Source organism: Sceloporus occidentalis, unplaced genomic scaffold (assembly GCF_023333645.1).
Source record: "Sceloporus occidentalis isolate IW3139 unplaced genomic scaffold, rSceOcc1.0.p SCAF_3, whole genome shotgun sequence".
Lineage (NCBI taxonomy): Eukaryota > Metazoa > Chordata > Lepidosauria > Squamata > Phrynosomatidae > Sceloporus > Sceloporus occidentalis.
This window is the reverse complement of record NW_028316983.1, coordinates 220,350,997-220,367,894: the sequence shown is the minus strand read 5'-3', so window position 1 is coordinate 220,367,894 and position 16,898 is coordinate 220,350,997. Positions and strand designations below refer to the sequence as shown.

Here is a 16,898-nt window from a genome sequence, read left to right as displayed (position 1 = left end):
TTTTAATTGCAACTCATTGGCATTGGAGTCTCTGTTTCTTGGGGTTGGACTAGATTACCTCTGGTATACATATAGGGACACGATCCTGCTGCGTGCATTGTTAGGACACGCCTCTCATAAATTTGAGCTAATTAAATTCCCCTAATTTGATCCTTCCTAACTTGGTATGTTGAACTACAACTCCCATCATCTCTGAATGCACCTAGATTGTAGAATAATGCAGACTGACACCACTTTAACTGTAATGGTTCCATCCTACAAAATCCTGGGGTTTGTAGTTTAGTGAGGCCCCAGCACCCTTTGGCAGGAAAGGCTTAAGACCTTGTAAAACTACAAATTTCAGGATTCCATAGGGTGGAACTACAGCACTGAATGTGGTGCATTATTTCTACTGTGTAGATGCACCATCTGATGAACATGACATTGGTTTACTCTTTGGGGGGAAGAGGCTTTCCAGCTAGCATTTATCATCATCTGGCAAGTTAATGCCCAAATGTCTCATTGGTGTTCCTTTGTTCTTTTCCTTTCTGTTCTCCTTTCTCCCTGTTTCCCATTCTCATACAATTGTAAATATTCATCAATGGTAGTATGTGCATTCATTGCCAATGTAGCCATGAGTTTTTTCTCACGGTAAATGAGCAGAGATGTATTAGAAGGGCATACTGCTATTCTTATAGCGCATGGCTTTTGTTTCTGGGAGTATTGCCCAGTACTAATAATAAGCAAACCTGGATGAGAGAGTAGGGAATGAGCGCAGGCTGCCAACTGAATCATTCAATCAAAGAATTTTGCCTGACAATATGGTCTCTCTCTGTGCCAGTTTAAGGAAATGGCGGCAGCCTTCAAACGCTGTAACCCCAGGAGGCTTACAGGTGGAGAGTGTTAGGCATTAAGAGCCAAAGAAAACAAATATTTCTTCTGAATACCCTTTCCAGAGTTTGGACGTAACATGCTAAATGCAATATTGGTACTTGTTACTCTTTTTGGTCTGTGGAAGTAACAATGGCCAATGGCTTAACTTTTAAGTCTTTTCATGTTAACGTTGCATTTTCAAAAAGCAATAGTGAATGTTTACTTCTTGCTTCAAAATGTTACTTCGAGGGAGCCATTTTTGTATTTTTAAAATATATATTTAAAATCAGCAAACAAATAGCATTACAATCCGTTACTTAAATGTAAAGTTTTCACTTAAGTTTACCTGGTCCATGACTTTTTTCATTAAACCATAGCACTCCATATGGTGTCAGAATACAGCTCCCATCACCCCTGACCACTGACTATTGGTGCTGGGGATTATGGGAATCTAAAAGGTTACAGACGCCCTAGACTACACTGGTATACATTCCTCTTGTATTCCTACAGATAGTCAGACCACCATTTATAAAACACTGTAAGAAACTTTTGATGTAAATTATATGTTGGGAAGCAAAAAACCAAAACAAAAAACCAGTGTGTTTCCTAATTCCACACTTCTCAGCCACATGACAAAAATATAAATACATTTCTAGCATAAACTATCATGGACTAATGTCTATTTTATCAGATGTATCTGATGAAGTGGACTGTAATCCACAAAGATTTATGCCAGAAATGTCATTTTCCCACTTAGTTTCAAAGGTGCCACTGGAAAATGACATTTCTGGCACAATTTTTGTGTGGATTTTGGTCCATTTCATCAGGTACATCTGATAGTCCATGCAATCTCATGCTAGAAATTTATTTTCCTCAATTAATCTCAAAGATAGTACTGGGTTCCTTTATGGCTTTTAATGCTAAAACAGAATGACACAGCTACCTCTTTAAACACATGCATAATGACACATGGACATCTCTTCTGGCATTGAGCTGTCAAATTTCATTTCTGACATGATTTTAAAAGAATGTTTTTAAAAGATTTGAAAAATAAAAATACAAAGAAAAGGAGGAAGATGATTTTATTGTGTTGTTGCTGCATGCTTTCAAGTTGTTTACCATTAATGGCACCCCTAAGGTGAACTCATCTCAGGGTTTTAATAGCAAGATTTGTTCAGAGAGGGTTTGCCCTTGCCTTCCTCTATAGCTGAGAAAGTGTGACTTACTCAAAGTCACCCAGTGGGTTTTCATGACCAAGTGGGGATTTGAACCCTGATTCTCAGACTCCAGTGCGCAAACCACTATACTGGCTCTGTTTTAACCACTCAGTAATGTGTATTGTACAGGCACTCACTCCAACTAAATGTAGTTTTTGACATATCATCAGGTTATATTATTATACATGCCTTGTCTATGTTCACATCATACATATTTGTTAAAGTGCTGGATTGGGATTTGGGAGATTCAAGTCTTCACTGAGCCTTTAAGCTCCCTGGGTGACCCTGGGACAGTTTTTCAGCTGCTATGAGGATATAGTGGATGAAGAGGAGAGCAACGTATAGTGCCTTGAGCTCACTGATGTAGAGAAGGAGCAGGAAAATAATTCCTGCCTAGCATCTTTGCGACACGCAGAACTATTCTTTAATAAACAAGAATAGAAGTGTATGCATTAATCTTCTTCCATGAAGAGAATAAATGCTTTTTCCTTGGCATCTCTTCCAACAAGAAATCAATCCAATCTGAAAGCAGTGTTCCAACCCACATAAGTCAGCTTGTGGTTGGGAACTTGTGTTCTGTCCCACACCAAGCAACACACAAGTAAACATGCTATTGACATCACTTTTCTAGAACACAAGCTATAGTTCTGAATGCCAGAGATTGATCTTCACTTGCAGGGGTTATAGTGTGGGGTAAAATCTGCTTGCCAGAAACGCATTCTATCCTAAGCAAATACAATCAGGCATGAGCAGAACAGATCTATCAGTCTACATTAGGGGTGGGAACTGTCTGGCTCTCCAGATTTTGTTGAACTCCAGCTCCCAGCATTTCGTGCCATTGGCTATACTGGATAGCCTTGATGGGAGTTGCAGTTCAACAACATCTGGTGGGCTACACAGTTCCCACCCTGGTCTATATAGTCTGACACATTCATACTGTGATAAGTAAGGAGATTACTACAGTAGCTTTTAAACTGTGATTAGACCCAAGGGGGGAAAAAAACAGCCTTCATGATACTTATTGCACAATGACACCTCCAACCTGTAGCTGCTGTGCCTGTGACCCATAGCTGTTGCATCCCTTTTCAATGATGGGGGAAACCAGTCAATGAGCTAGTAATTACGCAAGTCCCCAGGTGTAAAACGTCACTGCCAGGGCAGTTGTGATATTCACAGTCTTCTCTCCCCCTGTCCCCTCTCCTCCTCTGTATTCTTAAGCTCACAGCTTCTGCTTATTTCTGTCCATTCAAACAGAGCACAGGATTGCCTGTAAAAAAAATCTGTTTTCTTTGTGTGCCTTTTAAAAACTCAATTGCAGTAGCAAATTCTGGAATAACAGGAAAAGGTTAAAATAAAAATAAAATAAAATAACTGGAAGACATGTTGAGTAAGGGATAGGGCAGGGAACTGGGTTAAGGGGGGATCAGAGTGTGATGGCAGCAGCAGCTCCAGTTGAATGATTGTAAAGACATAAAATAATGGCTGTTTTGAAACCGGTATGCTACTTTTATTAAAAAAAACCCCTCAAGAATCATAGAATTATAGAGTTGGAAGAAACCACAAGTGCCATCTAGTTCAAACCCCTGCCATGTAGGAACTCACAATGAAAGCATCCCTGACAGATGGCCATCCAACTTCTGTTTAAATGTAATGTAAACCCCATCTCGCCCCCCACCCCTACCCGACAGTAAGGGTTGCTGGTTTAGGGGGTTTTAATCATTGGTTTTAATTATTGATGTTAATGTTAATTTGTATTTGTATTGTATTTTTCGGTTATGTAATTGTACTGTTGTGCACCGCCCTGATCTTAGGAAGGGCGGTATATAAATAAAAATTTTATTATTTATTATTATTAAAGACCTCCAAAGAAGGAGACTCTACCACTCTCCAAGGAAGCATAATCTCCTGTCAAATAGCCCTTACTATCAGGAAGTTCCTCCTAATCTTTAGGTGGAATCTCTTTTCCTGTAGCTTGCATTCACTATTTTGTGTTCTAGTCTCTGGAGCAGCAGAAAACAAGCTTGCTCCATCCTTAATGTGACACCTCTTCAAATACTTAAACAAGGCTATCATATCACCTCTTAACCGTGAATGGAATCCTGGGATTTGTAGTTTTTACAAGGTCTTTACCCTTTCCTGCCAAAGAGTGCTGATGCCTCACAAAACTGCAAATCCCTGGTTCTATGGGATAGAACAGTTAAAGTAGTGTCAAATTGCATTATTTCTTGAATACTTTTATAGCAGAGAAGGCCATCATGTGATTCTACAAATGATATTAGCCTGAAGCAGCCAGGGTTCCTCACTAAGGGCAATGCTGGCAGGGGCTGCTGGAATTTGCAGTCCAATAATATCTGGAGGACTGTTTGATTTCCACGTGTTTTTTAAAAATTTCTGTAAACATCTGCTGTCATAAATTTCTGTTCCAGTGCATTATGATCAATGCATAATGTGTGTCTGATCTTATCCTGCCCCTTTAGCTTGGAAATCTTCAAATCATGAGTTTGAGAAACTGATTTTAACGACAGCTCCCAGAATCCCCCAGCCAATATAGTCTGGCTGGCTTAGATATTGTAGGAGCTATTGTCACCAAAATAACTTTTCCAAGCTCTGCCACTCCATTTTTCCATGTAGGCACCGAGACATTTTCCAGTCACACATCTCCCCCATGGAAGAAAAGAAAAAGAGAAAAGAATCGGTCCAATAAGAGTGAATTATAAAATATGGGAGAAATGGAGTAAAAATCTGGGTATAAAAAATAGGAAGTGGTTACCAATTGAATATTTAAACAAAAGTAACAATGAAGATCTTGGAAAGATAATTAAAAAATTAAAGAATAAAGGATTTAAAATAATTGGAGATTTGTATGATTTAACAGGGGCACGAATTCAGGAAGAAAAATTAACCATTTTAATAGGTAAGCAATATTGGATTCAGATAAAAGGGATAATAAAATTACTAGATGAAACACAATTAAATATTGATGACCAAAATGAATTATTAGAAGAAATAATTTTAAAAAAATTAGAAGGGGGTAAAGGACTAATAGGAAAAATGTATAAGAATATGTTAATAACCCAATTTAGAATGATAGAGGGATTGACAATGAACTGGGAAAAAGATTTATTGGTTGATATAGATAAAATTAAAATTTGGCTACAAGAAATTGTTAAAATTAAAAACACAAATGTAAAAGAACAACAAATGAAAATGATCGGAAAACAGTATAAGACACCACACCAATTAGCATTTACGAATGACAAATTTCAATCCAAGTGTTGGCATGGATGTGGAGTTAAAGGGATATATATTCACATGTGGTGGGAATGCCCATTTGTACAAAAATTTTGGACTGAGGTTAAGCAACAGATAAATACAATTATATGGATAGAAATACAATTAAGTAAAGAAAATTGCTTGACTCTCAATTTAGGGGAATTAGGATTGAATAATAATAAAAAATATGTAACAAAACAATTTCTAAAAGCTGCACATGCAGTGATTGCTTACGGATGGAGAAACAAATCAAAATGAAACAAGGCTTACTTGTTTAAATATAGAAAAGAATATATACTATTTGACTTCCTTAGGGAAAGAAGATTAAAATATATAGGGGAAAGCAATAAAGAACAATGGGAAGACAAATGGGAAATAGTAATTAAGAACGTGAAAGGTAAAATGGGGTATGAAGAAGTTAATAATATAATCAATAATATTTTCCATATCTCTGAAACCGATTGTTAATTTGATTGGATTGTAAATTTCTCTATGCTGTTTTCTTATTTGGGTGGGGGGTGAGGGGAGAAATTATAATATGAATCATGATTGTATAATATGCATTATACACGGTATAATAATTATTTTGGGAAAAATTAAAAAAACAACACATCTCCCCCATGGCACCAAATATGTCCAACTGCATAAGAGCCAGCATGGTTTGTGTGCTGGGCTAGGACTCTGGAGACCAGGGTTTGATTCCCAGCTTGGCCATGAAACCCATCTTGGGCAAGTCACACTCTCTCAGCCTCAGAGGAAGGCCATGGCACTTAACCCCCTCTGGACAAATTTTGCCAAGACAATCCCAGGAGAGATCAGGACCAAAAAGCCAAAAGCACTCCAACTCATGCACTCCATCCATGCTTCAGAATGGTGGACATTGGAAAGGAGGCTGAAATAAAGGACATGTCCTGGAAAAGGAGGACGTTGGCTCGCCCTGTTGCTACAACAAGATTTCCGCCTGGTCCCTTTACAATTCTGATTCCTGGTTGCAATCACATTTAAAAAGAAGAAGAGAAGTAGCTGCAAATGAAGACAATGACTGCAGTGATGCTTCTTTGTGTTTTGCCAAGAGCTCCCTTCCAAGCACCTGTTAGGCTGCATCTGCACTGGTCAACTAATCCGGTTTGATGATCTGCTTGAAGCACTTCCGGCCGGAGATCGCCACCACTTACCTGTCCAGGTGAGAACAGCCCTTCCTCCTTTCCTCCTCCCAAAGCAGCTCAGACCAGGAAGTGGGAGAACAAGGTGAAATCCGGATTCCCTGGCTGCTCCTGTTGCTCATGGCTTTGCTTGGGGTCCAGAGGGGATCGGAGGAGTCCTTCTAGGTGGGGGTCCCAGGGGGGTCTCCTTGGCCAGGATGAGCTCCCTCTCCCCCCACAATGAGACAGCCAAGGGGAAAGAAGAGAGCTTTCTTTCCTTAGGGTGGTACTATGCGAATCAGGTAAGGCGAAAGTAGCTGGATTTACAAGCCCTTGAGTCCAGTATGCACTGGGAGGTTCGAGTTTTTAAAACTCTTACTGGATGTACAGCATGGAAGAATTGTTTTCTCAAAACTGTAAAAATGCCATTGTCCCCCCCCCCCCGCTGCATCCCTACTGCAGAAATAATCTGATAACCCCCCCCCCCCCCCGAACTGCCCCAGCTCCTTGCGATGGCATTTTGGAGCTGAGAGTTTGTTGGGGCACCAGAGCTCCCTTCCAAGAACCAGGCTTGGTACACAGCAGGGGTTTGTGGCCCTCTAAATATTCTGGGGTTGCAGTGTTCAGCATTCCCCATTACCTAGGGCTGATGGGAGTTTCAGAACTTGCAGACCAACACTATCTGGAGGGCTATGTGAGATCCATCCTTAGGACAAGGTAGAGTTTTTCTGAGCAGCAGGACTTTCTGTGTTTCTGCCTGAGAGACTACATTGCTGTGTTGTTGTTGTTGTTGTGTGACTGGGGAGGGGACTATAAGACCCCATCATATGGTTGCCAAGATTTGTTCAGAGGAGGTTTGCCATTGCCTTCTCCTGAGGTTGAGAGCATGTGACTTGTCCAAGGTTACCAGTGGGTTTCACAGCCAAGCTGGCAATTGAACCCTGATCGCCAGAGTAGTAGTTCCAACACTCAAACCACTCTGGCCATCCTATCATGGGTGTTTTTTGGCAAGATTTGTTCAGAGGAGGCTGAGAGAATTAGTGTAGAGTAAATACCCGCTGGAACATATTTTACCCACTGGAGAGCCAGCGTGGTGTAGTAGTTTGAGCATTGGACTATGACTCTGGTGATCAGGTTTCGAATCTCTGCTTGGCCACAGAAACCTTGGGTGAGTCACACACTCTCAACCTCAGAAAAACTCATGATAGATATCTTTGGGTCGCCATAAGATGGAAATGACTTGAAGGCACAAGAGAACACCAAATACACTCTGAGGCCCTAAACACTTTAAAAGCACCAGATCCTGTCTGATCTTGCAAGCTAAGCGGGGTCAGTCCTGGTTAGTCCTTGAATGGCTGTCCTCCTAGGAGTACCAGGTATTGTAGGCTATATTTCTTTGAAGAGCTCCAGAGAGGAAAAGCCCCTGTGCCCTGCAGATAGTTGGTTCCTCAGTCAAAATGCTTTTCTGTCATGGATTCAGGCTATTTGAAGGACTGTACATTCCCATGTGAGTTTGCTAAATGCTAAGGTCTTCTGAGGAGGCACTTATATCAATCCCACCACCTTCACAGGGCCTTCTCAGTGGTCCCAGATTATGGATCTGCCACCCCAGGAACTAGACTAGCTCTCTTTTTGTTGTCTTTACATTGGCAGGTGAGGAGCACTTGCACATTACATATTTATAGCACTGTGATTCCATTTTAACTTCCGTAGCAACATCCTAAGATCTGCAATTTAAGGAGATGTGTTTAGGTTTCTCGGCCAGGAAGCTCTGGTGCCTCTCCAAATTGTAAAAGTGGAATTATAACAATGGAAATTATCACAGGAGGAATGGGATGTCATTGTCCCATCCCTGTCCCATCCTTTCCATGCAATTGCTGGAAGGATATATATATACCCAACTTTTTCCAGGCAAGCATCCTCTGAAGTTGCCAGCCACTGATGCTGGTGAAACGTCAGGAAGAAACGCTTCTAGAACATGGCCACATAGCCCGAAAAACCCACAAAAAACCATGCTGGAAGGACTTTCAGATGACATTGTACTTATCCAGAGACTATCCCATCCAGAAATTGCAAGTGACAGTGATTGCATGAAAGACTTTCATATGACATTACTCTGATCCTGTCATTGTTCCGTCATTGAAGTGGCATTGCCCAGCATTTTGCTTTAATGGGAATTTGTGTTTATTCAGTGCTGCTTCAATGACAGGATAATGACAGGATCAGTGCTACATTTTGAAAGGCTTTTGCATGATCATTGTCATGGATGGGATAAGGACGGGGGAGCAATCCCGTTCCTATCCAGTCTCTGTATGATAATCTCATTGTGTAGTGTGAAAGGGGCTGAAGACTTTTATATTCCAGCAGGCAGTTGGGAACTGTTTGTTTTTCAAGAAAACTGCTTTTCTTAGCATAGCAGCCACTTTTTTCTTTGTTTTTAAATCAGTGTATTAAATATTTTAATTCTTTAGGCAAATCAATATTACTTTACTCTGGCATTTAAGATACATGTAATTTTATTTATTTCTTTTTATCTTGCAAACCATCTTGAGTCCCAGTTTTTTGAGAAAAGGATGGCATAAATGAAGGTATAGCATATGATGATGCAGTCACTATGCTCAATAGAGGAATCTATTTCTTGATTAAATATGGCTTTAAAATAATCAGCCAATGTAACTTCTTGTGCTATTCTGTGTTCCATTTGTTGAATTAAATTTCTGTAAATTATGTCTGACCAGAGTTTGGAAAATAGGTCCAAAACACATTATAGAAATCATCCAGTTTGAGACTGCTTTAATTGCCCTGACTCAATATTAGGGAATTATACAAACTGCAGTTTTGTGAGACATCTAGCCTTCTCTGTCAGAGAGCTCTGGTGCTAGAATAAACTACATTTCCCAGGATTCCCTAGCACTGAGCCAGGGCAGTTAAATCAGTCTCAAACTGGATGATTTCTGCAGTGTGTTTTGAACCATAACTACAAGCCATAGTTAACCTATTCCCCCTGTGTTTCTTTTCAAGAAAATGTAAAACCTTGTGGATCCTCTGCACTTAGGGTTGCCATAAGTGAGGACCTCCCAACCGGGACAAATGTAGGACAAATGTAGGGCAACATTTTCAAATGTAGGACAAGTTTTCATAAAAATGGAGGACGCGCAAAAAATGAGTTTTTTTTTAAAAAATGTTAATATAAATGCATGTTTTTTAGGCATGATCAAAATGGAGGACATTCTGGCATTATTCCTAGACAGATGGCAGAAATGTACTTGCCCTCAGGTTCAACTGTACTTCTCAGAAGTGTGTACTTGGGCAAGGGATTGTTTTTGCTTGGGCTGGTTAAGGCGTCTGCATTTATTGATTATGTATTTAATATAGTCATGTTAATCTATTAAAATACATTTAATACAAATGTTTTAAGAGACTGAAAAAAGAGGGGAAATTAATCAATGATAGCTAAGACACGTGGACTTCCTATGGAGTCAGACTACTTTTGAAATGAGAGCTGTAGAACTGTTGTGCGTCACAATTTCTATTTATCCAAGATTATCCAACTATTCTTCTTACATGGTTAAACAAATGAAAACATCAGTGTAGGCCTCTCCTTAGCAGTCACAGGCAGTGAGTACTTTTACTATTATTCCTTGCTCTGAAAGACTGATGGAAAGTTATGAATAGTAGCCAACACATACCCTCCAACATTTCACAAATGCAAAGCAGGATATGTGTAGCCAAGTTACATCAGAGTACGATCAAGATGGCCAAAGTTATTAATGAGGATGAACACACAAGCTAGGAGAGGCTGCAGCAGTTTGCTTTTGCCTGAGACTGCTGAGAAGGGCAAGATTCCACCACTTCCTCTACATCCTGCTGAGTTACTTCAGTGCAAACTAGTTTTGCACTTTGAACAACTGGAATAAACTGAGGGTAAATGAAGGAAAATGGGAAGAGAGAGAAACTGGGACATTCAACCTATTGGAGGGTATAACTTGGTCCCATATCGTCTCTTGAAAAAGCAGTGATTTTGACTGAAACTACATCCTAGACATTTGTCATTATATAAATGAGTGAAAGTATGTGAATATTTGTCTTCTGCTTTGCACATTCTGTCTCATTGTACATGGCTGTTGTTTTTCCCCCCCAGAATCTACTTTTAGGCATCTTGTTGGCGATTGCAGGGAATATTCTGATTAGCATCTCATTGAATCTACAGGTATGGATCTACATCTCCTTAACACTGTGAGCTGTAGTGTAACCAAAACTGCCAACCTCTGTAGAGGATTACAGCCATATGTCTTGTGTTAGTTCAGGGGTGAAAATCACATGGCCCTCCAGATATTGTTTGTCTACAAACCAGCATTGTCAGTGGTGAGGAATGCTGAGAGGTGCAGTCTGACTGCATCTGGGGGGAGGGCTTAATTGCTCTTAACTACTTGTGGTAGTTGAGAATCTATTAGCAACTACTTGTTCCATCACAATATGTTTTGAGATCATTTGGTTATTTATTTGTAGAAATTAATCCTCAGGTTATTTTGCCTAAATGAAAATATTTTATTTTATTTTTGATTTATATTTGGTGACAGCAAAATGTGCTTTTAACCTGGGCTTTTTTTATGGCAAATCTTACACTATATTGGGTTTTTGTATGTTAAAACTAAAACTCTTAAATTATACCATCGTTGCTTTATGTCCAAGAACCACAGGGCATACGATTTTCCTTCCCTCTCAATGCCTCCCCACCACACTCTTTGATTCTAACAGCTTGTAGTATTAAGACAATATGCTTGAAAGGGTGTTGAGCAAACGGCATGCCCTGTGGAGTAGTGATCAGATTACCACTCTGCCATGAAATCGATGCTTGCCACACACAGTAATCCATGTCCAGCCAGAAGAATCTTTTGACTACCAGTTTGAATCTTATGGCTCCCATGTGGAGGCTGTTGGAAACTGCTTGTGGGTGGAAGCGCTTGATACAATAACTCTACTATTTGCAAGCAGCTGGCCACATCATTAATCCTAATTGCTTTGTGATTTTCCATGCCAGCATGGTACAGTCCCTGGATTATATTGATACCCCACATGATTAGATCATAACCTATCCAAATAGGCTTTTATTTCTCATATTTACTATGTGGAATAGCAACTGGCAGAAGTAATTTTAGCAGCTTCTGGGCAGGGACCATAACTTATAAGAACATTTTAGGAGCTTCTGTTGCTCCCCCATCAAGTAGTAGAACTCTGATTTTGCACACAGAAATTTCCAGCATCAAAATATAAATTAAAAAACTGGCCTCTCCCAGATAGGGTTGAGAAAATTCTAGCCTGAAACCCTGGAGAGCAACCCTTTGATATAGCAGTGACTTCAGTAGAATGGGGAGGAGGGGTTTTTTTGCAAATTATTCCACTTAACCTTTAGTCCTGAGCCTTAATGCTCCTTTCTTTCTACTTCAGAGGGACTCTATGGTACAGCATGCGAGGTAGTTCCTTCCAGGAGCTACAGGGGAAGAAGAAATGGGTGAAAATTGCCCTGTATTCCATTCCATTGACCGAAGTTTCTGCAAGATCAAAGAGCCTTCCTTTGGTTGAGACACACTATTGAATATAACCTAATATTCCCTTTAAAATGGTTTGGGCTGTGGAGGGTTTACCGTCTTTGTATTTCAGATCTGTTATATCCCACATTCTGTACTTAATGTATAATTCAAACAAGAGTGTGCTAATACCTTGCCAGTTCAAACTGGCACATGGCTGGAGCTGCTTTTTTCTTTTTAGTTTTCCTAAATGGCAGGAGAGTTGGTATTGGCATTGAGGTAAGAGTTTCAGAATCCAGAGTTTCTGAAAAACTCAGTTTTTTGAAAGTAACTCCAAAATATGCAAAGCATTACAAACCACCTACTCAGCATGCTAACTTCAGCTGATGTTGACATTTTTGTTCCAGGAGTGTTTATTTAGAGACTGAAGATTTATATAATTTCTTAAGCATTGCACAATAACAACATGATTTCATCCAGGATGAAAAAAGTTTTTGTAATACTGTATTACTGTCAAGTTGTTGTCTCTTATGTTTGTGCAGACCCATGTCTTTTATTTTTTACATTCTTACCAATATCTACCAACTTCTAGAAATGTTCTCATCTTCGGCTGATGCACCAAGCCGATCAAAAGCCCTGTTACAGAAGCAAACTATGGTGGTCTGGAATTTTACTTATGGGGATTGGAGAAATGGGGAACTTTGCAGCCTATGGATTTGCTCCAGTCATGGTCATTGCTCCATTAGGAAGCATGGCTGTCATAGGTAAGACTCCTTCCTCACAAATTTTTTTCATGTGCCTATAAAAAAAACCCCAGAGAAACCACAATTTATCCTTGACAAAATTGCACATTCTCTGATAAAACGTGCTGCCTTTTCATGATACCTCAAATCTGCTTCCATGGGGTATATCCACACTGCAGAATTAAAGCAGTTTGAACCACTTTTGTTGATGTTATCCACCCTGGAATCAATCTTAACTCATGGCAACCCTGTAGATGAAACATCTCCAAGACACTCTGTGCTCCACTGCTCAGCTCCTGCAAATTCATACCCATGACCTCTGTAATAGAGTCCATCCATGTAGCATGTGAATTTCCTCTCTTTCTGCTTCCCTCCACCTTTCCTAGCATTATTGTTTTTTCCAGTGAGTCATGCCTCCTCATGATGTGGCCAAAGTACGACAGCCTCAGTCTTGTCATTTTGGCTTCCAGAGAGATTCCTGGTTTGATCTGCTGTGGGACCCATTTGTTTGACTTCTTGGCTGTCCCTAGTAATCTCAGCACTCTTCTCCAGCACCACATCTCAAATGAATTCATTCTCTTTCTATCCGCTTTCTTAATTTTCCAGCTTTCACATCCATACATGGTAATAGGGAATACAGTGGGCCCTTGTTATCCTTTTGGGTTTGGTTCCAGGACCTCCCGTGGACACCAAAGTCCATGGATGCTCAAGTCGCATTCAATACAATGGCATAGAAAATATATAAAATGGCAAAATCAAGGTTTGCTTTCTGGAAGTTATATATTGTTAAATTATTTTCAAGCCATGGATGCTTCTGCTTCGGGTACCAAATTTTCTGTTAAAGAAATAATGCCCAGGCCCCCTTTTTGTTAACTGAGATATACTTGCAATTTATATTGTGGATACTCCCTTGCCTCCTGCTGCTTTTGTTATACAGTTGTAGTTCTACGTTGCTTGGATACTAGTACCTTTTGCTTATGAAAGCCTTCATTTTAGTATTTCTTAAGATACATTTCTTAAGTCCATCTCAAAAAAATTATTCTTATTATCACAATAGTTCATATAGTCCTCAGTAGCTCTTTACAGCAATAACACTTAAACTATTTATAGGAAGAAAAGAAGTTATGTTACCTCCAGGAGAGGGAGGCTTCCTGCTGATGAAGCAAGTATGCATGCTGCTGTTTATCTTTTCTTAATCCCTGGGCAGCATTTGAAACAGGATACTGATTTTAACAAATGTGTTGTAATTCAAAGAACCATCTGTGTGTTTTCTTGTTGTGCATGCCAGTTCCTCCATTGGGGGTTTCTATGGGTCATTGACAGAATGGAAATGTGCTCAATCGATTTTTTTAAATGTAAAAACTGGCAATTTTCTCGCTACAATTTATGAATAATCTCAATATAGATTTGCATCTAGATACTATACTCTAGACAGAAATGAGAAAAATTACTTTGGTGGGTCATGTCATACTAGGTGAGGGATCCTGGGAGTTATAATCTACAAAAGGAATGTTCTTGAGCTCTGGTTTTATGACTGAGCATAAGGCCTATGTTCAGTACATAGCAGAATGATGTTGGAAGTAAGTGCTGGAGTCCTGAGGTGGTAGATTGGATAGAACTACCTAAGGCAGTGAGTGAGGCTCACTTTCATTAAATGTCCCCTTGTGCACAATGGTTCAGTGGAGGAACTAAACTCGAGTAAGAATGCTGCACCCAGATCTTGCTCTCACTTTCTCTGCTGCTTCCTTGTAAAAAGATGTGTTTTTGTAATGGCATCACTCACCTGAAGCCTAAAGTGATGTAACCTTCTCTGTAACCTTCTCTGAAATCAGGCTTGGTGAATATTTTTGGAGAAGAAATGCATGATTCAACCAGTTATATATAATCTCTGTCACTGCATGTATAAAATGAGACAGGCTTCTGTGACATTAACACAGAGATACTTTGCAAAATAACCTCCATGAAGTAAGTCATTCACAATTTGGATGTTATGTATGGAAATGTATTGGTACTGTGAAGAGATCTCTATCCCTGTGATATCCATTCTTTGGTTTATAGAGTCAGATTATGCTTGCTTAGCAGCTGGAGCCCTGATTGTTTGTACTTGTCCAGTATGGCGGTATGTAAGAAAGAACTAGAAACTAAGATGTATGTGGCACATATCAAAGCTGTCATTAACCAGTGAGCACATTGGTTTGGCTAGCGTATGGTACGTCGCCCATAAACATATTCATTGAGTGCCCCAGCACAGTCTTTTGAATAGCATTTCAATTTTAGTCCTTAGGTTGGGCCAACAGGAAAAAAGATCTTAGGTTGGAAAATCTAGCTAGCTAGTGTAACCAAGATTTGTTTTATTTTTTCATTTTTATATTCCCCCTCCCCCCAAGACCTGGAACTCAAAAAAGCTGCATTTTGCATTTGTCCTACCTTAGTTTATCTTTATGACACTATTGTCTTGTTACATTATAATTTTAAATTGAATTAGCTTTTAATCTATTACATGATCACATAACATTAAACAATGAATATTTATTTCCCAGGTAGCGCTGTTATATCTGTCTTATATTTAAAGGAGAACATTAAGTCCGAAGGCATATTAGGTAAGTTAAGAACTACTGCTAATCCTATACTTAGTAAATTGCTTTTATAATTTTAAAATGATTTATATATTTGCTTTATTCTGTTTTTGGAAATACTGTGTTTTTCAATCTCCTCTCTTTCATCAAGCATCAGCATTATTCTAACATAAGTGCAATGGCCAGAGGAAAGAAAGAAAGAATTTAAAATGTTTTCCAGTGTTTGTCAGCTGAAAATAAATAGTATTATAGCAGACTGGAACATAATTTTAAGAACAGGTAGAATCTTTGTGTTTTACTCCAAAAAAATACACAGCAATCCTGGAGTTCAAATCCCAGATGTCTCAATTCAATTGCTAGTTCCAACTAGAGCAAGCTAATTGAATCAAAATCTGAATAAATCAACACTTATGTAAACGTCATATATTTACTAGGTCTACTCCACTTGAGGCTAACAATTAAATTTTTGCCTCTGATGTTCTAGAGAGTTTTCTACATTTGGGCATCAGTTAAATAGGCATTTTATACAATAGTTTTTCTGAAAAACAAACTTTTTATATATTACATTATAATATATATGTTATGACAAGAATGAAGTACTATCATGAAAAAGACATGACTTAATTGCTTACATTCTTTGCAATGTTCTTTTAATACTAATATTTGTAAGCCAGTTACCTTTATTTAAAAATAAATAAATTAAAAGCAAACATTTCATTCCTTTTATACTCATTTGGCCATTTCCAAAAGCATTTCAGCAATGTTTTGCTGGCAAACATGATTTTCATTGAAAAAACAACAACCCACTGGGCTTTCTGTTTCCATTAAAAATATTTCTGCAAATTGAATTGCCATGCCCTATAATTCATTTATTACTCAATGACTAATTCAAGCAAGTATTTTTGTTTGTTTTACATAGGACAATCAATCCATTGCTATTTTTGGTGTCTGAGGCTGTATTGGCCAATTACTCATATGCATAAATGATAGATTTAAGATGGCTGTGTATTCTCATGCTCTGCCAAAATGTTCACCGCCACAGCAGCTATCTCTTTGTCTGGCTAATACTTAACTGGAATATAGGGAGATATTTCTGGCAAAGGTCCTGTTTTTGCTTCCTGCTCTTCTCCCAGCAAAAAGACAAATCCATTTATTCTGCTCCTCTAGTTATTCTCACCAAAATGTATAGGTCAGGTAGATCTAGTATAGACTCCACTCTGCTATTCATATGGTATGTGGGTTTTGCACAGGCATGCATCTTATTCTCATTCTCTATCATGGGGAATCTCAGGACTCAGGGCTGAATCTGGACAGACCTTTCCTTTTTCACTCCTTTTTCATGACACTGGGGCAAAACAACCCCCCCTCCAAAAAATGGTGGTCTGGAAGCGCCCGTTTAAACTGCAGAGGGATACCACAGCAGTCAAACTGAGCCAAACTGAGTAAAAAAAACCTACGAAAAGCAGGTTCTTTTTATGGCACCCGGCTGATGTCACCAGTGTGCCATTGGTGCACTGATGACATAAGCAACATGCAGCAAGTCTGTACGCTGCACGTCCCTTACGTC

The 16,898-nt window shown here is 39.2% G+C and overlaps 1 protein-coding gene across 2 annotated transcripts in view; it reads left to right on the top strand.

Moving 5' to 3' along the window:
- The first annotated feature begins 6,596 nt into the window (after positions 1-6,596).
- NIPAL2 (NIPA like domain containing 2) overlaps positions 6,597-16,898 on the top strand; it is a 38,185-nt gene continuing 27,883 nt past the window's right edge. The window contains exons 1-4 of one of the 2 annotated variants that reach the window (XM_089518926.1): positions 6,597-6,786; positions 10,626-10,694; positions 12,605-12,776; positions 15,296-15,355. In XM_089518926.1, coding sequence (XP_089375052.1) covers positions 6,703-6,786; positions 10,626-10,694; positions 12,605-12,776; positions 15,296-15,355 — 385 coding nt within the window. In that variant the 5' untranslated portion in view covers positions 6,597-6,702. The remainder of the gene's footprint in view (positions 6,787-10,625; positions 10,695-12,604; positions 12,777-15,295; positions 15,356-16,898) is intronic. The other variant, XM_089518927.1, reaches the window with a different exon arrangement.